At 41.1% G+C, this 25692-nt stretch overlaps 1 protein-coding gene and 1 long non-coding RNA gene across 4 annotated transcripts in view; one reads left to right on the forward strand and one right to left on the reverse strand.

Moving 5' to 3' along the window:
• LOC134344821 (uncharacterized) overlaps positions 1-25692 on the forward strand; it is a 64649-nt gene that overhangs the window by 16029 nt on the left and 22928 nt on the right. Inside the window, exons 1-2 of one of the 3 annotated variants that reach the window (XR_010017533.1) lie at positions 1295-1860; positions 2821-3020. This is a non-coding gene — a long non-coding RNA (uncharacterized LOC134344821). Of the gene's footprint in view, positions 1-1294; positions 1901-2820; positions 3021-25692 lie in introns of those variants that run through there. The other 2 variants (XR_010017531.1, XR_010017532.1) reach the window with 2 other exon arrangements.
• LOC134344820 (G-protein coupled receptor 35-like) lies at positions 3034-4872 on the reverse strand. The gene is made up of 2 exons (XM_063044927.1): positions 4474-4872; positions 3034-4304 (listed from the first exon to the last, which is right to left on the reverse strand). The coding sequence occupies exon 2, from the start codon at positions 4300-4302 to the stop codon at positions 3355-3357; it is 948 nt and encodes a 315-aa protein (XP_062900997.1). The 5' UTR covers positions 4303-4304; positions 4474-4872; the 3' UTR covers positions 3034-3354.

The following is a 25692-nucleotide window of genomic DNA, read 5'->3' on the forward strand; positions in this document are numbered from 1 at the left end:
TTCTTGAAACACTGAGTGTGTGTCTTCAGGCTCCTGTATCTCCTCCTTGATGGTAGCAATGACAGAAGGGCATGGCTCAGGTGATAGAGTCCTTAATGATGGATGCCACCTTTTTAGAGGCATCACCTTTTGAATGTGCCCTCATTGCTGGGGAGGCTAGTGCCCATGATGGAGCTGGCTGGTTTACAGCTTTCTGCAGGTTTTTTTTCGATCCTGTGCTGTGGCACATCCATACCAGATGCTGATGCAACAAATTATTATACAGTCCACAATGCCTATGTAGAAATTTGCAAGTGTTTTTGGTGAGATTCCAATTCTTCTCAAACTCCTAATGAAATTTAGTCACTATCGTGCTTCTTTTGCAATTGTATCAATAAGTTGGGCCCAGGTTTGATCCTCAGAGACCTTGACATCCAGGAACTTGAAACTGCTTACCATTATTAATTCCAGTTCGAAATTGGAATTGATTTATTGTTGTCACATACCAAGATACAGTGAAAAACTTGTCTCGCATACTGTTCATACTGATCAAATCATTACACAGTGAGGTAGAACAAGGTTAAACAATAACAGAATGCAAAATAACATGTAACAACGACAGAGAACATGCAGTTCAACATTCAATCTGCACTCGAGCTGCTCTTATTCCTTCAGAGTAATTATTTTGTGCTATCTATGTCCGTGGTTCCTATTTGGATCTCAACAGCTAGATCTCTCCAATACTGAGAGGTGTCCTTAATTCTAGGACTCTTAGCACAAGGTTGCCTGTATCTATTTCTTAACCTTGTTGTCTCCCGTTACCAGCATATCCCTATTCACTCCACAAAGATGAATGCATGTATTTCATAGCACTATGACCAGTTTACTGATCCACCCTGCACTTCCTATTCTAACCCATACAGGCTCATGGTCGTTGCACCTGTGCAAGGCTCTGCAGAAGGGTTGACTATACTTTTTTCCCCTTAGATGCTGCCTGCCCTTCTGTGTTCCTTCAGCATTTTGTGTGTGCTCTTGCAAATCTACCTTTGGATCCCTCAAGCTGCCCCATTGCCAGCCACAACTCCTCCTCTCTCCTGACTGACCAATATTATGATATTTTACCTAAGGGATGCATCTGGATGCTGGACCAAAGTGCTTGAGTAGATTTCTTTTCTTCCTGATGCATCTGAGTCTTGGACTCCAGTTCATCATTTCTCTGCTGAGGTTTCTTGATCTGTGGACACTCACTGCAGATGGAATCTCTCTAGTGATTTCAGTCAGTTGTAACATACTGCAGTCTCACCACATCTCATGCCCCACCGTACCTGTCTAAGAATGTTAATTTAGTTTAATCATCCATATTCCACAGTATCAGTACAGACATGTCGCTAATTTTAATTAACCAGTTCTAGCTGGTTACCCAGTTACTGAGAAACTTTCCTAATTTTTAAAAAAATTAACAGTGATTCAAAATTAAATGAAGACATTTTAACAATATGAAAAAATTAATCAGATTTTCACCTAAATTTGTTAACAGTCTACACTGCTGTCAGAGTACATATTGCAAAAACATCGATCACCTAAAGACTGACATAATGCAAGTGTATTTATGGTTTGTCCGGCATCTGCAGATTTTCTCTTGTTTATGGTTTGTGGTCTATTTTTGTTGGTTTATATTTCACATCACCACTGGAAACTTTAAAAAATGTCTTGTGTATTTAAAGTAACAAGTTAATAATTTTAAACAAGAAACTTCAGGCTACCTGTTAATATTAAATCCTTAGCTGAGCTAACTTTAGCTGTGAAAATCTGGGGCCAGGTCATATTGATAGCCATTAGATATCAATGTTTCTCTTTTCGCTACTGCCGTTAGATAGGAAGGTACGGGAGCCTTAAGTCCCACACCAACTGGTTCTGGACGGTAACTTTCCTCCACCCTTCAGCTATCAGTCTCTTGAACCACAGCAAGTAACTTCACTCAGCCCAGCACTGCCTCACTATTAGGGAATCTACAACTTGTGTTCTCAATACATATTGCTTATTTGTTTATTTATTTATTATTATTTTGTTGTATTTTTATATTTTCTCAGCTCAAGCTGGTAAAGCCTGATGTACAGGCATAGGCAAGCATGATCATTTCTCAATTGCTGGGAACTTTTGGATAACTCTAAAGGTGTTTAGCAATGCTGCTTTCTGGAGATTAACATAAATATTGCTGTGAAGGCCTAATTGCCATTATTATTGTTATTATTATTTTCTTTTTTTTTGTATTTGCACTGTTTGTTGTCTTTTGGATATAGGTTGCTTACCCATCTCTGTTGTATGTGTTTTTCATGGACTCTATTGTGTTTCTGTGTATTTACTGTGAATGCCTGCAAGAAAATGAATCTCAGGGTAGGGTCACGGTTTGAGGATAAAGGCGAAGCCTTTTAGGACTGAGATTAGGAAAAACTTCTTCACACAGAGAGTGGTGAATCTGTGGAATTCTCTGCCACAGGAAACAGTTGAGGCCAGTTCATTGGCTATATTTAAGAAGGAGTTAGATATGGCCCTTGTGGCTACGGGGATCAGGGGGTATGGAGGGAAGGCTGATGCAGGGTTCTGAGTTGGATGATCAGCCATGATCATAATAAATGGCGGTGCAGGCTCGAAGGGCCGAATGGCCTACTCCTGCATCTATTTTCTATGTTTCTATATGGTGGCATGTCTGTCCTTTGGTAATACATTTACTTTGAACTTTTTGATTCTTTTTCAGGTGGTTCTATCCATTTACTTGACACTGATCCCGACGTTCTGATTCGTGAAATTAATTTGAAACAGACTTTTATTTTTCATTTACAGGGTGACTGCCGGGATCAACAGTCAGTGCTGCTGTTTTAGAGCTCCAGACACCCTCACTGGATCCTGCCCTCTGTAGCAAATGACGAGTTTACCTATTCTCCCTCTGGGTGCGTGGATTTCTCCCGGAGCTCCGGTTTCGCCCTTCCCCGGACCCAGTCTCTCCCGTCCCAAAGACGCGGAGGTTGGAGGATTGATTACTGGTAAATACTCCCTTTTTTTTTGTAGCGACAAAAATATCTTGAAGAGGAATTTGGTGAACTTTAGAGAAAGAATAAAGTGTAAAACTGCTGGGAAGGAGGGGAGAGTGCAACTGATGTGATTGTTGTTGGTCGATAGTACCAAGCCTTTCTCCTACAAGGTAAAAGGTTAAGTAATTATGGCAAAGAATTTGGACTGTGATATGAATAACTAAAAAGATTAACAAGGATTTATACATATATGGGCCAGATACAACGGTGACAAGTTCGTTTAAATAAAAGCGGTAAAATCGGGTATTTGCTGCTGTAAAATAGTACAGCCACATTGCGGAGCAAACTAATGTATCTGAGAGTTCTGCTGAAGGCTGGTAGAGCCCACTGATGTGTCGTAGACATCCATCTGGATTTTCTTGTCTGGGATTTGCTTAGTTCGACGCAGTTCCTTGATGGCATAGAAATAGTAAATCGCGTCCAGGCAACTATTGACATTGGACAAGTAGAATGCATAATGCGCGGCGCTGCGCAGAAGTACGCAGTAACTTGCTGAGAGGAATTTATTGACAGTCAAGGTGTATAACAGTAGTAATGTGTGATAGGGCGTGAAACAGATCAGGAAAGTGAACATATTTGAAAGGAGGATTTTGATGCTTTTATCAGTCCACCTGTCCTGGTTCTCACTGGTTCGAGCCTTCAGGGTGTGGATAATGCGAAGCGCACAGAATAGCATTGTGAGTGCGCAAATCAAAAACAATGCTTCCAGTGGAGCGACGAAAGCAAGGTCCAGAACTTCTACAGATAGAGCGTAAAAACAGGAGTCCGACTGATTATTGGCGTAGATCTGAATGGTACATAAACACACGACAATCCAGATGACGGCACAGATTCCTGCGATGGTTCTGGGGGATAAGTTGGCTCTGGCCTTGAAAGGATACATGACAGCTACGTACCGATCCACACAGATTAGAGTTATCACCAGGATACTGGTGTAAGTGTTCACGAAACACAAAGACTCAAGAAATCGGCAGAACGCTTTCTCCATTGTCCAGTGTTCGACATAGAAGGCGTAGACCTTGAAAGGCAAAATGAAGAGTAGAAGGATGTCTGAGATGACGAGATTGACAACGTAGATGAACTGCTTAGTCCGCTGTTTCATATGACAACATATCATGCACAAAGCTGCTCCGTTCAACGTTGACCCGACAAAGAAGGTTGGCACAGTAAACAGCAGAAAAATTAATCGATGAGAAAAGTCTGAGTTATGCCGCGTGTGATCTGTACAATTCATTGCTGGAAATGAAATTGGACAATACACGTCAGAGTTTTGACAGCTTTTTCCAATCGGTAATCATACCTTTTCATTTCAGCATATTGCCACTGCCTAGTAATTCGGTTTATATTTGCATGTTTCACCCGATCCTCATCTTCCTACACGAGGCTGAGGTACACCCAGTCTCACCTGTAGTCGAATGTGCCTTCTATATTCTTCTAAAGAAAACAGCAGAATCTTTAAAAACGCTTCAATTGACCCAGATGTCTCACATAGTCTCAAGGACCCCGCTCGGAATACTTTAAGTACGAGAAAGCTTTATCTTAAGATGCCGATCAAAGACGCTGCACGTACACCAAGGTCCGCGTCATCTCCTTCAATCTATAAAGCTCAAAAGATCCCTAACGTGAAAGCAAGGCGCACGAACATTAGGAGTGCGGGTCAAACGTATTCAGGTCAACCCACCAGAAAGCTGAGCATATGCAGTCTGTCTTCCTCTTGGCAATTGATTGTTTAAATTTTGTCACGTTCAGAAAATAATTGTTTTTCATTCTATCAAGGTTTAAAACAATTTTGTCAATTTATAATCCCGTGTCCTTTCTATTTAATAAAATATTAAATCCTATTTGTCAATAAATCAATAAATTAATTATATCTCTAGAAAGTTATGGGGACATTAGACACAAAACTCTCAGACTTTTAGTAAATCAACTTAGATACAAGGTACATACATCAAAGTTGCTGGTGAACGCACCTGACGAAGGGTCTCGGCCTGAAACGTCGACTGCGCCTCTTCCTATAGATGCTGCTTGGCCTGCTGCGTTCACCAGCAACTTTGATGTATGTTGCTTGAATTTCCAGCATCTGCAGAATTCCTGTTGTTTACGTTTAGATACAAGGTATGCTGGATATCTTGAGCACCACATACAAGGTGCTGGAGGAGCTCAGCAGGTCAGGCTGCATCTATGCAGGCAAATGAACAGTCACATTTCAGGTCCAGACCCTTCATCAGGATTAGAAAGGGAGGGGAGAGCAGCCAGAATGAAAAGGAGGAGGAAAGTGGAAGAATACAAGCTGGCAGGTGACAGGTGAGTTCAGGTGAGGGGATGAGAGGGAATGTGTGAGAAGCTAGGAGATGATAGGTGTAATGAGCAGATCTTGAGAACAGGGGAGGGGAAGAGAAGGGATGAGAAAGTAACCAGTATGATGGAAAACAAATGAGGGGGAGATGGAGGGGATTGATTACAAGAGAAATGATGTTCATGCTGTCAGGTTGGAGACTATCCAGGTGGAATATGAGGTGTTGTGTTTCTAACCTGCATTTGGCCACATTGTGGCAGTAGAGGAGGCTGTGGACAGATGTGTCGGTGTGGGAATGGGAAATAAAACTAAAATGGAGGCCTCTGGGAGATCCTGGCTGCTGTGGCAGGTGGAGTGAAGGTGCTTGATGGAGCAGTCCCACAATCTGTGTCAGGTCTCAGCAATGTAGAGGATGCTGTGCTGGGAGCAGCGGATACCAAGAAGGACCCCGAAAGACTGCAGGTGAAGTACTGCCTCGGCTGGAAGGACTGTTTAGGGCCATGAATGGTGGATGGGGAGGAAGTGTTGGAGCAGGTCTAGCACTTGGCATGGTTGCAGGTATAAGTGCCAGCAGGCAGGTTGGTGGGGAGGGACAAGTGTAATTGTGAACGGCGAGAAGCATAGAAAGAATCTTCAAGACAATTTGGACAGCTGAGTGAGAGGGCAAATGTATGATGCATGATTATAAATGTCAAGGTGTTCACGTTGTTAGGGAAAACCAAAATAACATTATTTAAAAGTGTTATATTAGAAAATGTTAATGTAGAAAGGGTTCTGTGGATCCTTCCACATCAGTCATTGAAGCAAACATGCAGATGAAGCAAGCAGATGACACAGCAACTGATTTAGCTTCTCATTTATATGAATAACAACATTGAAAATTAAATTGGATAGGTACCTGGAAAGGTTTAGAGCAGGGTTTCCCAAGCTGGAGTCCATAGACCCCTCTGTTAATGGCAGGGGTCCATGACATAATAAAAGGCTGGAAACCCATGGTTTAGAGGGATAGGTGTTAAATGCAAGAAACTAGGACTAGCTCTGATTAGGCAATTTAGGCAACACAGATGAGTTGGGCCGAAGAGCCATTCTGTATGATTCTATGCCTTTATATGTTGGCCTCATTGCAAAAGGTTTTGAGTGTGGGAGCAAAAATTTTTATTACAAGTGTATAGGACTTTGATAAAATCACACCTGGAGTATTGTTTGCAGTTTTGATCTCTGTATGGAAGAAAGAATACACACTGAAACAATAAAACAAGGAATGATCAAACGGATTCCTGTAAAGTTGGGACCATTATATGAGGAGAAATTGGATTGATTAGGCCTGTATTCATTAGAGTTTAGAAGAATGCCACTAAAACTATGGAACCAAGTTGCTGATAATATTTAAGAATGAGACGGGTAGATTTCTGGACACAATGAACATTACAAAGAATAGAGAGAGGAGCAGCCATGATCATTACAAATGATGGAACATATTCCAAAAGCTAAATGGCCTAGCAGCACATCTTTATTTTCTTTGTTTCTAGGTGACAGTATCTCATTCCAAAGAGGTAGGTATTGATCTACTCAGAATAGATGGGCAGTGCTTCAAGAAAACTGGCATGTGGTTGGCCATTGTAATTGAAGAGGCGGTAATCCATATAAATGCAGAGTTTTCCACTTAACACAGGCAAGAAAAACAGAGGCTCCAGGGTAGTAATCTCTGGATTGCTACCTGTGCCATGTGACAGTGAGGGTAAGAATTGGATGAATTGGCTGGTGACTGCGCGGCTGAGGAACTAGTGCAGTGAGCTAGGGTTCAGATTTGCAGATCATTGGGATCTCTTTTGGGGAAGATCTGACCTGTTAAAAAAGGGAGAGGTTACTCCTGAACCTGAGGGAATCTAATATCCTTCCAGGTAGGTTTGCCATAGTTGTTTGGCAGGAGGATGGGAACTGGAGTAATAGTGCTGAGGATGAGGTAGTTGGTTTACAAACTGAGGAAACGTATAGTGAGACTCTTAGCAAGGACCGGCTGATGATAGGGCAAAATTGCAGTCAAACAGGATAGTTGCAATGTCAGACAAAATCAAAAAGGGTGAAGACAGGACTGAAGATGTTATATGTGAATGCACGCAGTGCTGCATACAGAATAAGGTAAATTAAATTGTAGCACAGTTACAGATTGGCATGTATGATGTTATATGCATCACTGAATCATGGCTGAAAGAAGATTACAGCTGGGAACTTAACATCCAAGGATGCACATTGTATCAAAAGGACAGGCAGGAAGGCAGAGGGGGTGGTATGGCTCTGTTTGTAAAAAATGAAATCAGATCATTAGAAAGAGGTGACATAGGGTCAGAAAGTGTTGAGTAATTGTGGGTAGAGCTAAAGAACTGCAAGAGTAAAAAGGGCCTGATGAGAGTTGTATCCAAACAGTAGTAAGGATGTGGTTTACAAATTACAATGGGAGATAGAAAATGCATACCAAAGGGCAATGTTACAATAGTCATCGGGCATCTCTATATACAGGTAGATTGGAATGTGGTGTTGGTGCTGAATCCCAAGAGGGTGATTTTCTAGAATGCCTGTGAGATAGCTTTTTAGAGCAGCTCGTAGTTGAGCCCACTGTGGGAACGGCTATTCTGGACTAGATGTTCTGCAATGAACCAGAATTGATTAGACTGCTTAAAGTAGAAGAACCCTTTGGGACAAGTGATCATAATATGATCAAATTCACCCTGAAATTTGAGAAGGAGAAGCTAAAGTTAGATGTATCAGTATTACAGTGGAGTAAAAAAATTACAGAGGCATGAGAGAGTAGTTGGCCAAAGGTGATTGGAAAAGAATACTGTCAGGGATGATGGCAAAGCAGCAATGGCTGAAATTTCTGGAAGAAGTTCGGAAGGCACAGGATATATACATCCCAAAGAGGAAGAAGTATTCTAAAGGCAAGATGACACAACTGTGGCCAACAAGAGAAGTCAAAGCCAACATACAAGCCAAAGGGATGGCTTATAATAGAGCAAAAATTAGTGGGAAGCTAGAGGATTGGGAAGCCTTTAAAAACCAACAGAAGGCAAATAAAAAGTAATTACGAAGGAAAAGATGTAATATACAAGTAAGCTAGCCAATAGTATTAATAAGGATACCAAAAAGTTTTTCAGATACTGAAAGTATAAAAGTGAGGTGAGAGTGAATATCAGACCACTGGAAAACAATGCTGGAGAGGAAGTAATGGGAACAAGGGAATAACAGATGAACTGAATAAGTATTTTGCATCAGTCTTCACTGTGGAAGACATTAGCAGTGTGCTGGAAGTTTGAGTTTCAGGGGTCAAAAGTGTGTGAAGTTGCCATTACTAGGGAGAAAGTTCTTGGGAAACTGAAAGCTATGGAGGTAGATAAATCACTTGGATCAGATGGAGTACACCCCAGTGTTCTGAAAGAGATGGCTGAGAAGATTGTGGAGGCATTAGTAATGATCTTTCAGGAATCACTAGACTCTGAAATGGTTCCAGAAGGCTGGAAAATTGCAAATGTCACTCCACTGTTCAAAAAGGGAGAGAGGCAGAAGACAGGAAATTATAGGCCAGTTAATCTGACCTTAGTGGTTGGGCAGATGTTGGAATCGATTGCTAAGGATGTCGTTTCGGGGTACTTGGAGGCACATGATAAAATAGGCTGTAGTCAGCATGGTTTCCTCAAGGGAAAATCTTGCCAAACAAATCATTTGGAATTTTTTGAAGAAATAACAAGCAGGATAGACAAAGAAGAATTGGTTGATGTTGTGTACATGGATTTTCAGATAGCCTTTGACAAGGTGCCACACATGAGACTACTTTAAGAGCCCATGGTATTTCAGGAAAGATACTGACATGAATAAAGCAGTGGCTGATTGGCAGGATGCAATTAGTGGGAATAAAGGGAGCCTTTTCTGGTTGACTGACAGACTATTGGTGTTCCACAGGGTATGTATTGGGACCAATTCCTTTTTTTTGCTATATATCAATGACTTGGATGATGGAATTGAAGGCTTTGTCGCAAAGTTCATGGATGATACAAAGATAGGTGGAGTTGCAGGAAGTTTTGAGTAAGTAGAGAAGCTACAGAAGGACTTACACAGACTAGGAGAATGGGCAAAGAAGTGGCAGATAGAATACAGTGTCAGGAATTCTATGGGCATGCACTTTGGTTGAAGAAATAAAAGCATAGACTGCTTTCTAAATGGAGAGAAAATTCAAAAACCCGAGGTGCACAGGGACTTAGGAGTCCTTGTGCAGGATTCTCTAAAGTTTAATTTGCAGGTTGAGTCTGTGGCAAGGAAGGCAATGCATTGTTAGCATCTATTTCAATAGGACTGGAATATAAAAGCAGGTGTAATGGTGAGGCTTTATAAAGCACTAGTGAGACCTCACTTGGAGTATTTATAGTGAGCAGTTTTGGCCCCATTATCTTCAGAAAGTATGTTCATAAACTGGAGCGGGTTCAAAGGAAGTTCACAAAAATGATTCCAGGATTGTCATATGAAGAGCGTTTGACGGCTCTGGGCCTGTATTCACTAGAATTCAGAAGAATGAGAGGTGCCCTAGTTAAAACCTATCAAATGATGAAAGGTCTCGATAGAGTGGATGTGGAGAGGATGTTTCCTATAGTGGGAGAGGCTAGCACCAGAGGAAACGGCTTCAGACTAGAGGGGTGTCCTTTAGAATGGAGATGAGTAGAAATTTCTTTAGCAGGTAGTGGTGAATCTGTGGAATTTGTTGCCACAGGCAGCTGTGGAGGCCAAGTCTTTACAAATATTAAGGCAGAGGTCAATAGATTCTTGATTGGTCAGGGCATGAGGGGAAACGGGGAGAAAGTAGGAGATTGGGGCTGGGACGAACAATATATCAGACATGATGAAATGGTGGAGCAGACTCGTTGAGCCAAATGGCCTAATTTGCTCCTATATCTCATGGTCTAAGCTTGGCCCTATCAAATAGAACTGGACATTGAGCTCATCCCCAACGGAGGATAGCTTGACCAGGGAATAAGTACAATAGGCACAAAGATGGAAAATTAAACATGGTAGGAAATTAGTTTCAATGTCAGCTGAGCAATAGGTTGAAACAAAACAGTCAATGAATTTAGAATTTACATCCTCAGCCTCCAAGTGATGCAAGAAGTTGGCTTAGACCATAAGACGATAAGGCATAGGAGCAGAGGATGGCCATTCAGCCCATTGAGTCTGCTTCGCCATTTCATCATGGCTGATCCTGGATCCCATTCAACCCCGTACACCTGCCCTCTCACCATATTCCTTGATGCCTCGACCAATCAGGAATCTACCAACTTTCGCTTTGAATATACCCATGGACTTGGCCCCCACCACAGTCTATGGCAGAGCACTCCGCAGATTCACCACTTTTTGGCTAAGAAAAGATCCTCCTTACTTCTGTTCTGAAAGGTTGCCCCTCAATTTTGAGGCTGTACGCTCTAGTTCTGGATATACCCACCAGAGGAAACATTCTCTCCACATCTACTTCAAGCACTTCAGTGGAAGATGTATTGCGGGAATAGCTCAGGGCATAAATCAACGAATGGAATTATGATATTGTAGCCATCAGTGAAACTAGCTTGCAGGTAGGGTAGGACTGGCAGCTCAATATTCCAGGGTACCATTGTTTTAAATGCAACACAGCAGGAGCAAATAAAGGGTGAGAGGAGGCATTACTATCCAGGGAAAATGTCACCACAATGCCGAGTCAGGACAGACTGCAGAACTCATCTAGTGAGGCCTTATGGGTAGAACAGAGGAATAAGAAAGGTATGGGGCTATATTATAGACCACCTATCGGTCCGTGGGATTTGGAGGAACAAGTTTGTAGGAAGATTGCAGACTGTTGCAAGAAACACAAGGTTATTATCGTAGCTGATTTTAACTTTCCGCATATTAGCTGGGACATTAATAGTATAAACAGGAATGAGACAGGACAGGTGACAGAAGTTTTTTTAGGGGTACACTTTACATTTAATGATCATAATGCCATTAGTTTTTTCAAAGTAAATATGGAAAAAGATGGGTCTGACCCAGGGGTTGAGATCCTAATTTGGAGAAAGGTCAATTTTGATGGTATCAGAAAGGATCTGGCAAATGTGGATTGGGACAGGCTGTTTTCTGGCAAAGGAGTACTTGGTTAAGTGTGAGGTCTTCAAAACAATGCTCCCTCTAAAGTGTGTGCATATGTGTCCACACTCATCTTTTGCTACCAGCAAACAAAGGAATTTAAGCTGTGCACCAAAGGTAGTCACCCCCTAAGTCATTGGCATGTTAAGTATATTTTATGATCATAAACAATTACATTTCCTTTTCTGGTTGCTGATTCAGACAATATTGACAATGTGAACTTTGTGATGATTTGTCTGCAGATTTTAGAATTGGCTTATTTATAGTGTTTTTACTGAAGTTATTGATTCACTATGTCAGATCCCAAAGAAGCAAAGGGCATGAAGTGCAAAAGAAATGCTAGTTCATTTAAAGTGGAATTGCTAAATGAAACAGTGGAAACAGCTACACTGAAAGCTCATGAGGTCAGGAATGTACAGCGATGTGAAATATTTTTGTACAATACAGAAAATGGTGTCACCTGTATGTATTGTTGCGATGCAAAGGTTGCTGGAGAATTTGCAAGTGGGAAGAAATGGAGTGACATTTGGGAATTTGACTTTCTAAAACACCATTTAGTAAGCAAATCACATATGGTTGGCATGCAAAAGCTCTGGCAAGAAAATCCTTCCTTACCTGCTAAGGCTTTCCATGTAAGTTATGTGAGAGTGCAGATGAATTAGTGAAAACAATCAAACCCAGAGCAGATCAAACTTCTTATTGACAGTGTTCTGCTAGCTGTTAAAATGAATACCTTTTTCTATAAAATTCAATGCACACGTTTTTGTCCCTGGGCAAAAAATTGCACAGCACAAGATTTTTGCGTACAGTGATCATTACAAATTGGAGGGAACATTGTTTCAAAAGTGAAGTTTTGAGAGTACAAAGCTTGTATGTGCCTGTCAGAAGAAAAGGCAAATATAACAGGTTTAGAGAATCTTGGCTTTCAAGAGATATTGAAGCCCTGTTTAAGAAAATAAAGGAGGTGCATAGTAGGTATATGCAGGTAGGAACAAATGTGGTACTTATGGAGTATAAGAAATGCAAAAGAACACTTAAGAAAGAAACCCGGAGGGCTAAATAAGGCATGAAATTGCCCTAGCAGACAAGATGAAGGAGAATTCTAAGGGATTTTACAGAAACGTTAAAAGCAAAAGGATTGCAAGGGACAAAATTGGTCATCGGGGTGATTAGAACGGTAATCTATGCGTGGAGCCAAAAGAGATGGGGGAGACCTTAAATGGACTTTTTGCATCTGTATTTACTGGAGAGGTGGACCAGAGTCTATAGAAGTGAGGCAAAGTGGCATCAGCTTCATGACCCCTATACAGATTACAGAGGAGAAGATGTTTGCTATCTTAAAGCAAATTAGAGTGGATAAATCCCCAGGGCCTGACAAGGTGTTCCCTCGGACCCTGTGTGAGGCAAATCCAGAAACTGCAGCATCTCTAGCAGAGATATTTAAATCATTGTTAGTGATAGGTTCTCCAAGAGGACCACAACCTTGTCATAGTCTGGAGGCTTGCATGCCTCAATGACTCAGAGAGCCATGTTGGCTGGAGTCAGTGCTTTATGCTTTGGCTTTTGGTAGGATCACCTATTTCAAACAAGTCAAAGATAGACTCAGATTGATCCACCTGTTCTCCAGGTTCAGGGGTTCAGCTCAGTGCTAGCTTGACTAGTAAAACAAAATTGTTTTGGAAACAGCAATGAAAATTCCTTCTACATCTAAGTGCGACAGTAATCCTGAGTCTGCACACGGGACTTGCCTCATTGACAGTAGTGAAAACTGACACTATAAAGGAAGCTCTGAGCACCACCGGAGGTGGGGGACCTTCATTGTTGCCCTAAACACCAATGCATAACAGGCAGTAAGTAAGTAACACACAAAATGCTGGAGGAACACAGCAGGTCAGGCAGCATTCATGGAAAAGTGTAAACCATCGACGTTTTGGGCTTAAACCCTTCATCTGGAGTATTGGATGATAGCTAATGTTGTTCCGCTGTTTAAGAAAAAAAAACAGGAGATTATAGGCTGGTGAGCCTGACATCAGTAGTGGGAAAGTTACTGGAAGTTATTCGAAGGAACTGGATATATGAGAATTTGGATAGAAATGGACAGATTACGGATAGACAGCATGGCTTTGTGTGTTGTAAGCCGTGTCTAAACACACGTAGAATTTTTTGAGAAAGTTATCTGGAAAGTTGATGAAGGCAAGGCAGTGGCTGTTGTCTCCAGAGCATTTAGCAAGGCATTTGACAAGGTCCTGTATGGGAGATTGGTCAAGAACGTTCAGTCGCTTGGCATTCAAGGTGAGGTGGTAAACTGGATTAGACATTGGCTTTGTGGGAGAAGCCAGAGAGTGCTAGTAGACGGTTGTCTTTCTGACTGGAGGCCTGTAACTAGTGATGAGCCACAGGATTCAATGCTGGCTCTGTTGTTGTTTGTCATCTATATCAATGATCAGGATGATAAAGTGATTAACTGGATCCAGAACTTTGCGGATGACATCAAGATTGGGGGTGTAGTGAACAGTGAAGCCTATCAGAGCTTGCAGCTGGATCTGGACCAGCTGGAATAAAAGGACTGAAAAATGGCAGATGGAACTTAATGCAGGCAGGTGCGAGGTGTTGCATTTCGGTAGGACCAACCAGGGTAGGTCTTACATAGTGAACAGCAGGGCACCAAGGAGTGTGGAAGAACAAAGGGATCTGGGAATACAAGTCCATAATTAATTGAAAGTAGCATCACAGGTATATAACCATATAACAATTGCAGCACAGAAATAGGCCATCTCAGCCCTTCTAGTCTGTGCCCAACTCTTACTCTCATCTAGTCCCACCGACCTGCACTCAGCCCATAACCCTCCATTCCTTTCCTGTCCATATAGCTATCCAATTTGACTTTAAATGACAACATCGAACCTACCTCAACCACTTATGCTGGAAGCTCGTTCCACATAGCTACCACTCTCTGAGTAAAGAAGTTCCCCCTCATGTTACCCCTAAACTTTTGCCCTTTAACTCTCAACTCATGTCCTCTTGTTTGAATCTCTCCCACTCTCAATGGAAAAAGCCTATCCACGTCAACTCTATCTATCCCCCTCATAATTTTAAATACCTCTATCAAATTCCCCCCTCAACCTCCCATGCTCCAAAGAATAAAGACCCAACTTGTTCAACCTTTCTCTGTAACTTAGGAGATGAAACCCAGGTAACATTCTAGTAAATCTTCTCTGTACTCTCTCAATTTTGTTGACATCTTTCCTATAATTTGGTGACCAGAACTGTACACAATACTCCAAATTTGGCCTCACCAATGCCCTGTATAATTTCAACATTACATCCCAACTCCTATACTCAATGCTCTGATTTATAAAGGCCAGCATACCAAAAGCTTTCTTCACCACCCTATCCACATGAGATTCCACCTTCAGGGAACTATGCACCATTATTCCTAGATCCCTCCGTTCCACTGCATTCTTCAATGCCTTACCATTTACCATGTATGTCCTATTTTGATTAGTCCTACCAAAATGTAGCACCTCACATTTATCAGCATTAAACTCCATCTGCGATCTTTCAGCCCACTCTTCTAACTGGCCTAAATCACTCTGCAAGCTTTGAAAATCTACTTCCTTATCCACAACTTCACCTATCTTTGTATAATCTGCATACTTACCACCCCATCGTCCAGATCATTAATATATATGACAAACAACATTGGACCCAGTACAGATCCCTGAGGAACACCCTAGACACTGGCCTCCAATATGACAAACAGTTATCCACCACTACTCTCTGGCATCTCCCAACCAGCCACTGCTGAATCCATTTTACTACTTCAATATTAATACCTAATGATTGAACCTTCCTAACTAACCTTCCGTGTGGAACCTTGTCAAAGGCCTTACTGAAGTCCATATAGACAACATCCACTGCTTTACCCTCATCAACTTTGCTAGTAACCTCTTCAAAAAATTCAGTAAGATTTGTCAAACATGTTGACTGTTCCTAATCAGACCCTGTCTATCCAGGTAAGTATATATACATTCTCTAAGAATACTTTCCATCAATTTACCCACCACTGATGTCAAACTCACAGGCTGATTTACAGGCTAGGTTTACTCTTAGAACCCTTTTTAAACAATGGAACAACATGAACAATATGCCAATCCTCCGGCACCATCCCCGTTTCTAATGACATTTGAAATATTTTTGTCAGAGCCCCTGCCTCAAGGTCCTAGGGAATATCCTGTCAGGACTCAGAGACTTATCCACTTTTATATTCCTTAAAAGTGCCAGCACTTCCTCTTCTTTAATCATCATAGTTTCCATAACCACCCTACTTGTTTCCCTTACCTTACACAATTCAATATCCTTCTCCTTAGTGAATACTGGAGAAAAGAAATTGTTCAAAATCTTCCCCATCTCTTGGCTCCGCACATAGCCGTCCACTCTGATTCTCTAAGGGACCAATTTTATCCCTCACTGTCCTTTTGCTATTAATATAACTGTAGAAACCCTTTGGATTTATTTTCACCTTACTTGCCAAAGCAACCTCGTATCTCCTTTTAGCTTTTCTAATTTCTTTCTTGAGATTCTTTTTACATTCCTTATATTCCTCAAGCACCTCATTTACTCCAAGCTGCCTATATTTATTGTAGATCTCTCTCTTTTTCCAAATCACGTTTCCAATATCCCTTGAAAACCATGGCTCTCTCAAACTTTTAACCTTTCCTTTCAACCTAACAGGAACATAAAGATCCTGTACCCTCAAAATTTCACCTTTAAATGAGCTCCATTTCTCTATTACATCCTTCCCATAAAACAAAATGTCCCAATCCACTCTTTCTAAATCCTTTCACATTTCTTCAAAGTTAGCCTTTCTCCAATCAAAAATCTCAACCCTGGGTCCAGTCCTATCCTTCTCCATAATTATATTGAAACTAATGGCATTGTGATCACTGGACCCGAAGTGCTCCCCAACACATACCTCCGTCACCTGCCCTATCTCATTCCCTAACAGGGGATCCAACACTGCTCCTTCTCTAGTTGGTACCTCTATGTATTGCTGCAAAAAACTAACTTGCACACATTTTACAAACTCCAAACCATCCAGCCCTTTTACCGAATGGGTTTCCCAGGTAGATAGGGTCGTAAAGACAGCTTTTGTCACAATGTCTTTCATAAATCAAAGTTTTGATTACAGGAGATAGGATGTTATGTTGAAGTTATGTAAAACATTGGTGAGGCCTAAGTTGGAATATTGTGTGCAGCATTTGTCACTGACCTACAGGAAAGATGTGAATAAGGTTGAAAGAGTACACAGAAAAATTTTAAGGATGTTGCTGGGATTGGAAGACCTGAGTTATAAGGAAAGATTAAATAGGTTAGGACTTTATTCCTTGGAACATAGAAGATTGAGGGGAGATTTGATAGAGGTATACAAAATTCTAGGGTATAGATAGGGTAAATGCAAGCAGGTTTTTTTCCACTGAATATGGGTGGGACTACAACTAGTGTTCATGGGTTAAGGGTGTAAGGTAAAATGTTTAAGGAGAATATGAGGGGAAACTTCTTCAGTAAGAGAGCCATGAGAAAGTGGAACGAGCTGCCAGAGCAAGTCGTGCATGCAAGCATGATTTCAACATTTATAAAAGAGTTTGGATATGTACATTGATGATAGGGGTATGGAGGGCGATGGTCTGGGTGCAGATCAATGGGAGTAAGTAGTTTAAGGGCCTGTTTCTGTGCTGTATTTTTCTCTGCCTATGATTTATTGTCATAGCTGTGTGTATCATGGTGTAGGCAGGCTGGCACTTCTGAACAGCTGTAACTACTGAACAGTATTAAAATTTAGCATGTAATAATAGTATAATTTGTTTGTGATGTCAGTTAGCAATAAATCAATCTATTATCCCCGATGATTTTACTGCATTATACCCATTTCATTTTTTCAATATTTTGCAGGATCGAAAGCTCAGCAACTTATTAACCCCAATGTCTGAAAGTAGCCCATTTCTAAGTAACTCCAAGGGGCTCTTAATAATGAAAGCTCTGGAAAAAAAAACCTAGTATAATCACAAAATGATTATAGCAGTATGCATCATGTTGTAGTGTGTGAAGGAAGAGAAGTGGGTGCAGTTACTGTTACAAGAGAGAAGGTGCTCAAAAAGCTGAAAGACCTAAAGGTACGTAAGTCACTCGGACCAGAGGAACTGCACCCCAGGGTTCTGAAAGAGGTAGCGTTAGAGATTGCGGTGGCATTAGAAATGATCTTTCAAAAATTATTGGACTCTGGCATGGAGCCAGGGGACTGGAAAATTGTAAATGTCACTCCACTCTTTAAGGAGGAAGGCAGCAGAAAGGCAATTATAGACCAGTTAGCTGGACCTCAGTGGTTGGGAAGATGCTGGAGTCAATTGTTAAGGATGAGGGGATAGAGCACTTGGTAACACAGGAAAAGATTGTACAAAATCAGCATGGTTTCCATTAGGGAATGACCTGCCTGACAAACCAGTTGGAATTCTTTGAGGAGATTACAAGTAGGATAGATAAAGGGGATGCAGTGGAAGTTGTTTTCTTGGACTTTCAGAAGGCCTTTGACAAGGTGCCACACATGAGGCTGCTTACCAAGTTAAGAGCCCATGGTATTACATGAAAGTTACTGACATGGTTAGAGCATTGGCTGATGAGTAGGAATAAAAGGATCTTTGCTGGTTGGCTGCCAGTGACTAATGGTGTTCCACAGGGGTCGGTGTTGGGACCACTTCTTTTTATGCTGTATGTAAATGATTTAGATGATGGAATAGATGGCTTTGTTGCCAAGTTTTCAGATGATATGAAGATTGGTGGGGAGGGGCAGGTAGTGTTGAGGAAACCAGTAGGACACAGAAGGACTTAGGCGGATTAGGAGAAAGGGAAGAAAGTGGCAAATTAAATACAATGTTGAAAAATGCATGGTCATGCATTTTGATAGTAGACATAAATGTGTGGGCTGTTTTCTAAATGGGGAGAAAATCCAGGCATCTGAGATGCAGAGTGGCTTGGGAGTTCTTGTGCAGGTTGAATTGCAGGTTGAGTAGGTGGTGAGGAAGGCAAATGCCATGTTAGCATTCATTTCAAAAGGCATATAAGAGCAGGGATAAGGTGCCAAGGCTTTATAAGGCACTGGTGAGGCCTCACCTTGAGTATTGTGAACAGTTTTGGGCCGCTCATCTTAGAAAAGATGAGCTGGCATTGGAGAGGGTCCAGAGGAGTTTCACAAGGATGATTCCAGGAATGAAAGGGTTTTGATATGAGGAAAGTTTGATGGCTCTGAGTCTCTACTCACTGGAATTGAGAAGGATGAGGGGAGATCTCATTGAAGCCTTTCGAATGTTGAAAGGCCTAGACAGAGTAGATGTGGAAAGGATGTTTCCCATGGTGGGAGAGTCTAGGACAAGAGGGCATAGCCTCAGGATAGAGGGGCACCCTTTCAAAACAGAGGTGCGGAGAAATTTCTTTAGCCAAGGAGTGGTCAGTTTGTGGAATTCGTTGAAACATGCAGCTGTGGAGGCCAAGTCGTCGGGCATATTTAAGGCAGAGTTTGGTAGGTTCTTGATTGGACATGACATCAAACGTTATGGGGAGAAGGCTGGGAACTGGGGTTGAGGAGGAGATAGAAAAAGGATCAGCCATCATTGAATGGCAGAGCAGACTTGATGGGCCAGATGGCCTAATTCTGCTTCTATGTCTTATGCCCTTACGATACTGTTATTAATCATTTATATTACAGAGTCAGTATACCCAGTGACAACCTGGATTTGCAAACAATTTTTGTATAATGGCAGAGTAAGAATATAGTTGAGCATCATGTCACATTCAGCAATTATGCCTCAATATTAGTTCTTTAAACATTAATTTGGATACACCCCAATTAAAATGAAACCACAGAGTGTCATTATTATTCAATTTGGTTACTGCACAGATGGAATTGAAGATGTCTGCAATTGTCCTTTCTCTTTCCTCTATAACTAGGTCAGAGCAAATAATTCAAGTTTGCTGATGATATGAATATAGGTGGAGGGGCAAGTAGTTTGAGGAAGTAGTGAGGCTACAGAAGGACTGAGGCAGATTGGAAGAATGGGCAAAGAAATGGCAGATGGAATACAGTGTCGCAAACTGTATGGTCATGCACTTTGGTAGAAGAAATGAAAGCGTTGACTATTTTCTAAAAGGTGAGAAAATACAAAAATAGAGGTGCAAAGAGACTTGGGAGTCCTTGTGCAAGATTCTGCAAAGGTTAACGTGCAGGACTGAGTCAAATGCAATGTTAGCATTCATTTGTGAAGACCAGAATATAAAAGAAAGGATGTAATAATCAGGATTTAAGAGGCACCGGTGGGGCCACAGTGGAATATTGTGAGCAAATTTGGGCCCCTTAACTAAGAAAGGATGAGTTGAGATTAAAGATCGTTCAGAGAGGTTCATGAGAATGATTCAATAAAGCCATAAGACATAGGAGCAGAATTAGGCCATTTGGCGCATCAAGTCTGCTCCACCATTCAATCATGGCTGATGAAATTTTCCGTTCCTCAGCCCTACTCTCCGGTCTTCTCCCCATAACCTTTGATACCATGTCTAATCAAGAACCTGTTGAGCTCTGCCTTAGATACACCCAACAACCTGGCCTCCACAGCTGCCTGTGGTAATAAATTCCACAAATTCTCCACCCTCTGACTAAAGAAATTTCTCTGCATCTGTTTTAGATGGATGTTCGTCTATCCTGAGGCTGTACCCTCTTGTCCTAGACACCCCACCATGAGAAATATCGTTTCCACATCTACTCTGTCTAGGCTTTTCAACATTCAAAAGTTTTCAATGAGATCCCCCCTCAACCTGCTAAATTCCAGCGAGTACAGACTCAGAGCTATCAAACGTTCCTCGTATGATAACCCTTTCATTCTCAGAATCATCGTTATGAACCTCCTCCTAACTCTCTCCAATGCCAGCACATTTTTTCTTCGATAAGGAGCCCAAAACTGTTCACAATACTCAAGGTGAGGCCTCACCAGTGCCTTATAAAGCCTGATTATTACATCCTTTCTTATCACATTATCACATCCCTGCTCTTGTATTCAAGACCTCTTGAAATGAATGCTAACATTGCATTTGCCTTCCTCACCACCGACTCTATCTGCAAGATAACCTTTAGGGTGTTCTGCACAAGGACTCCCAAGTCCCTTTGCATCTCAGATTTCAGGATTTTCTCCCCATTTAGAAAATATTTTGCACATTTATTTCTACTACCAAAGTGCATGACCATTCATCTTCCAACATTGCATTTCATTTACCACTTTCTTGCCCATTCTCTGAATCTCTCTATGTCCTTCTGCAGTCTACCTGTTTCCGGAACACTACCTGTCCCTCCACCAATGGTCATATCATCTGCAAGCTTGGCAACAAAGCCATCTATTTCATCATCTAAGTCATTGATCTACAGCACAAAAAGAAGTGGTCGCAACACGGAACCCTGCAGAGCACCACTAGTCACTGGTAGCCGACCAAAACAGGATCCTTTTTTTCCCACTTGCTGCCTCCTACCAAGCAGCCAATACTTTAACCGTGCCAGTAACTTCCCTGTAATACCATGGGCTCTTAACTTGGTAAGCAGCCTTGTGTGGGGCACCTTGTCAAAGGTCTTCTGAAAGTCCAAACATACAACATCCACATATAATGTCCTCAAAGAATTCCAATAGGTTTGTCAGGCAAGATTTTTCTTTAAGGAAACATGCTGACTTTGTCCTATCTTGTCCTGTGTCTCCATTACCTCAGCCTTAACAATTGACTCCAACATCTTCCCAACCACTGAGGTCAGGCTAGCTGGTCTATAATTTCCTTTCTGCTGTCTTCCTCCTTTCTTAAAAAGTGGAGTGACATTTGCAAATTTACAGTCCTCTGGCACCATGCCAGAGTCCAATGATTTTTGAAAGGTCATTACTAAGGCCTCCACAGTCTCTACCGCTACCACTTTCAGAACCCTAGGGTGCAGCTCATCAGGTCTGGGTGACTTATTTACCCTTAGGTCTTTCAGCTTTTTAGCATCTTCTCCCTTGTAATAGTAACTGCACTCACTTCTATTCCCTCACACCCTTCAACATCTGGCACACTGCTAGTGTCTTCCACAGTAAACAGAAAAACACTCATTTCATTCATCTGCCATCTCCTTGACCCCCATTGTTATTTCTCTGGCCTCATTTTCTAGTGGTCCTATATCTATTCTCATCTCCCTTTTATTTTTTACATACTTGAAAAAGCTTTTACTATCCACTTTGATATTGTTTGCTAGCTTTCTTTCGTATTTCATCTTTTCCCTTCTAAAGATACATTTAGTTGCTCTCTGTAGAGTTTTAAAAGCTTCCCAATTCTCTGTCTTCCCACTAATTTTTGCTTTGTTGTATGCCCTCTCTTTTGCTTTTACATTATCTTTGACTTCCCTTGTCAGCCATGGTTGTACTATTTTGTCATTTGAGTATTTTTTCATTTTTGGAATACATCTATCCTGCACCTTCCTCATTTTTCCCAGAAACTCATGTCATTGCTGCTCTGCTGTCATCCCTGCCAACATCTCCTTTCAACTTACTGTGGCCAACTCCTTTCCCATACAACTGTAATTTCCTTTGCTCCATTAAAGTACTGCTATGGTAGACTTCATGTTCTTCCTATCAAATTTCAAGTCGAACTCAATCATATTGTGTCTACTGTCTCCTAAAAATTCTTCTACCTTAAGCTCCCTAATCACCTCCAGTTCACTACATAACACCCAATACAGTATAGCTTATCCCCTAGTAGGCTCAACTACAAACTTCTCTAAATATCCATCTTGTAGGCATTCAACAAGCTCACTCTCTTGAGATCCATTTCCAGTCTGATTTTCCCAATCGACCTGTATGCTGTAATCTCCCATGACTATCATAACATTGCCCTTTTGACACCCCTTTGATTCCTGTTGTAATCTGTGGTTCAAATCCCAGCTACTGTTTGAGGCTGGGATGTGGAGGATCATTTTACCCTTGTAGTTTCCTAACTCAGCCTACAGGGATTCAACACCTTCCGATCCTATGTCACATCTTTCCACTGATTTGATGCCATTCTTCACCAGCAGAGCCATGTCACCCTCTCTGCCTACCTTCCTATCCTTCCAATACAACTTGTAACCTTGGACATGTATCTCCCAACTACAACCATCCTTCAGCCACGATTCAGTGATGGCCTCTACATCATACCTGACAATCTGTAATAGTGCAACAATATCATCCACCTTATTTCTTATGCTCCGTGCATTGAGAAATAGCACTTTGAGTACTGTATTTGCTACCCTTTTTGATTCTGCATCTGTACTGAACTGATACTCACCCTGTTGGCTGCAATTATGTCTTATCATCTGCCTGCCCTTCCTAACAGTCTAACTACACGCTCTCTTTGCCTTTTACCACCCATCCTAACCTGATTCTGGGAATGAAAGTATTATCATAAGAGGAGCACTTGATGGCTCCTGGGCCTGAACTCACTGGAATTTAGAAGAATAAGGAGGGTTCTCATTGAAACCTATCTAATGTTGAAAGGCCTATATAGAGTAGATGTGGAGAGGATGTGGGGGACTCTAACTCCAGAGGACATAGTCTCAGAATAAAGGGACGTCAATTTAGAATGGAGATGAGGAGGAATTTCTTTAGCTAGACGTTGGTGAATCTGTGGAATTCATTGTCACAGGTGGCTACTGCGGCCAAGTTATTGAGCATATTTAAGGCAGAGGTTGATAGGTTCTTGATTAGTCAGGGTGTTAAAGGTTACAGAGAAAAGTCAGGAGAACAGGGTTGAGAAGGGAAAAAGATTAGCCATAATGAAATGATGGAGCAGAGTCAATGGGCTGAATGGCCTAATGCTGTTCCTACCTCTTAAAATCTCATGGTCTAATTCCTACTGCTCCCTCCAACTGAAGAACATGTTTTTAAGATTTTGCTGCTGCAAATTATCATTCAACCTTGAACTCATCATCAGCAGGACCAAAGAATTGGTTGTGGACTTCAGGAAGACAAGCTGGGAGAACACACACCAGTCCACATTTAGGGGTCAGCAGTGGAAAAGGTAAGCAGCTGTCAGTTGCTAGGCCCAGCATATGGATGTAATTATGACAAAAGCGTGTGGAAATTTAGTATATCACCAAAGGTTCCATCATACTTTTGCAGATGTACAGTGCAGAGCATTCTGACTGGTTGTATCTCCGACTGGTAAGGAGTCTCCAATGCGCAGGATTGCAAGATCATGCAGTCTCAGCCAGCTCTGTCATAGCCCCAAGCCTCCCCACCACTGAGGCCATCTTCAAAAGGCAATGCCTCAAGAAGGGAGCATCCTCACCATCCGAGATACATCCTCTCCTCATTACAGCCATCAGGGAGGAGATGCAGAAGCCTGAACATGCACTCTTAATGTTTTAGGAACAGCTTCTGCCCCTGCGTCTTCAGATTTCTGAAAGGTCTATGAATTCTAACCTGCTACTCCTTTTTTGTACTATTCATTTATTGTTAATAAAACCTATCGTTTCTTTTTATATCTTGCATTATGCTGCTGCCATGAATCAACAAATTTTATGACATATGTCAGTGATAATATACATGATTTTGATTTCTTGCATTCATAATTGGAATACACTTCAATGTGCTGTTTCTTTTTATAGCCAGATTTATGCAGCCAGCAGGAAAATTATTTCTGAGTATAAAGAGAATTATCCAAAAAGATCTAATCACCCTATGCTATGGTCTTCTATTTTTATGACATTGCTATTAGGTGAAAGTTTAAAGGATTCTTTGTGTTCCAGGAACATTAACATCTGAGCAAATGGAAACCTGAAGTAAAACAGAAAATACAAAGGATTGATTTAAAGTGCATTTATTATCAAAGTATGTATGCAGTATACAACCTGAGATCCACCTTCTCCACAGACAGACACAAAAGAAAGAAAACCGTGGAAGCCGTTCAAAGAAAAAAAACTCCTCCCTTTCAATCTGCAAAGTAAACAAATTACCCAAACTGCAACAAGAACATCAATCCCTCCCCATGTGCAAAAAAAAACAAAAAAAAACAAATTGTGCAAACAGCAATTGCTGGAAATACTTACAAGAACAAGCAGCATCCATGGAGAGGTAAACAGAAAAACAGAATAATATTTGAGCTTTATGCTATTTCATCATAATTTTATCCCCTTCCCCCCGACCTGTATATTTCCAGTACTTCCTGTTTTATATTCAAGGAGTAATCCAGCAAGATGAACCAATGATTAATTTACAGAATTCTCACAGTTCACAAACAAGAAAGTATCAAGTAGTTTTCTCTTCTGCCTTTTTTTGGTAAGAATATTGAGGCAAAATAAAGATTCACACGGTATTAAGGGAGAAACTGAATCATAGTGAAATGTTTTAAAAGATTTTTAAAAATCTATTATATTTTAAAATACTTACCTGAGAGATTACAATGATCACATAGAAAGAGACTCTGCAAAGTTGTAATGCAGCTTAGTTCAGTATTAAATCTTGAACTGCTCCTTTAGTGTTATAGAGAAACACTTTGTAAGTATTTTACAGAGGAGATTTTGTTTAGATTTTAAGTTCCTGTCAATTGATAGCAGCAAAGACAACCAAATAGCACCCCCAGTGGGCAATCATTGGCAACAACTACTGGATTTCTTGAACTCCAAAAGCTGTTGTCAGTACACCATCTTGATAATAGCAAAATCAAGGTCCATATTATACCATCATTGCAATGGGCACATGGGGGCACTGCTACACTAAGACCATTGTAAAGTAATCATTAAAATATCTGTACTAATGTCTGGAAATCAGCTCAAATTCTGTCAGGACAGCTAGAGTATTTGAGTTACTTATTAACTCTAGAATTATAGGCCAACGTCTGTACTACTGACTTCAAAAGCCTCTGGATTCAGTAACATTCCTTAAAGAAGGAAATGTGGCATTCTTATTGAACACACGGTATGTTAAGTCTTTCTTTCAGTTCTTAGGTAGTTTGGGATGGGCATTAAATGCCTGGATAGCCAGCAACCCCGCCTAGTCCATGAATGCATAAATTAAAATGAGCACATATTTCAGTATCTACAATAGGAAATGGGAATTAAAGCAATCAGAACATAATTTGCAC

Source organism: Mobula hypostoma, chromosome 4, assembly GCF_963921235.1.
Source record: "Mobula hypostoma chromosome 4, sMobHyp1.1, whole genome shotgun sequence".
NCBI classification, from domain to species: domain Eukaryota; kingdom Metazoa; phylum Chordata; class Chondrichthyes; order Myliobatiformes; family Myliobatidae; genus Mobula; species Mobula hypostoma.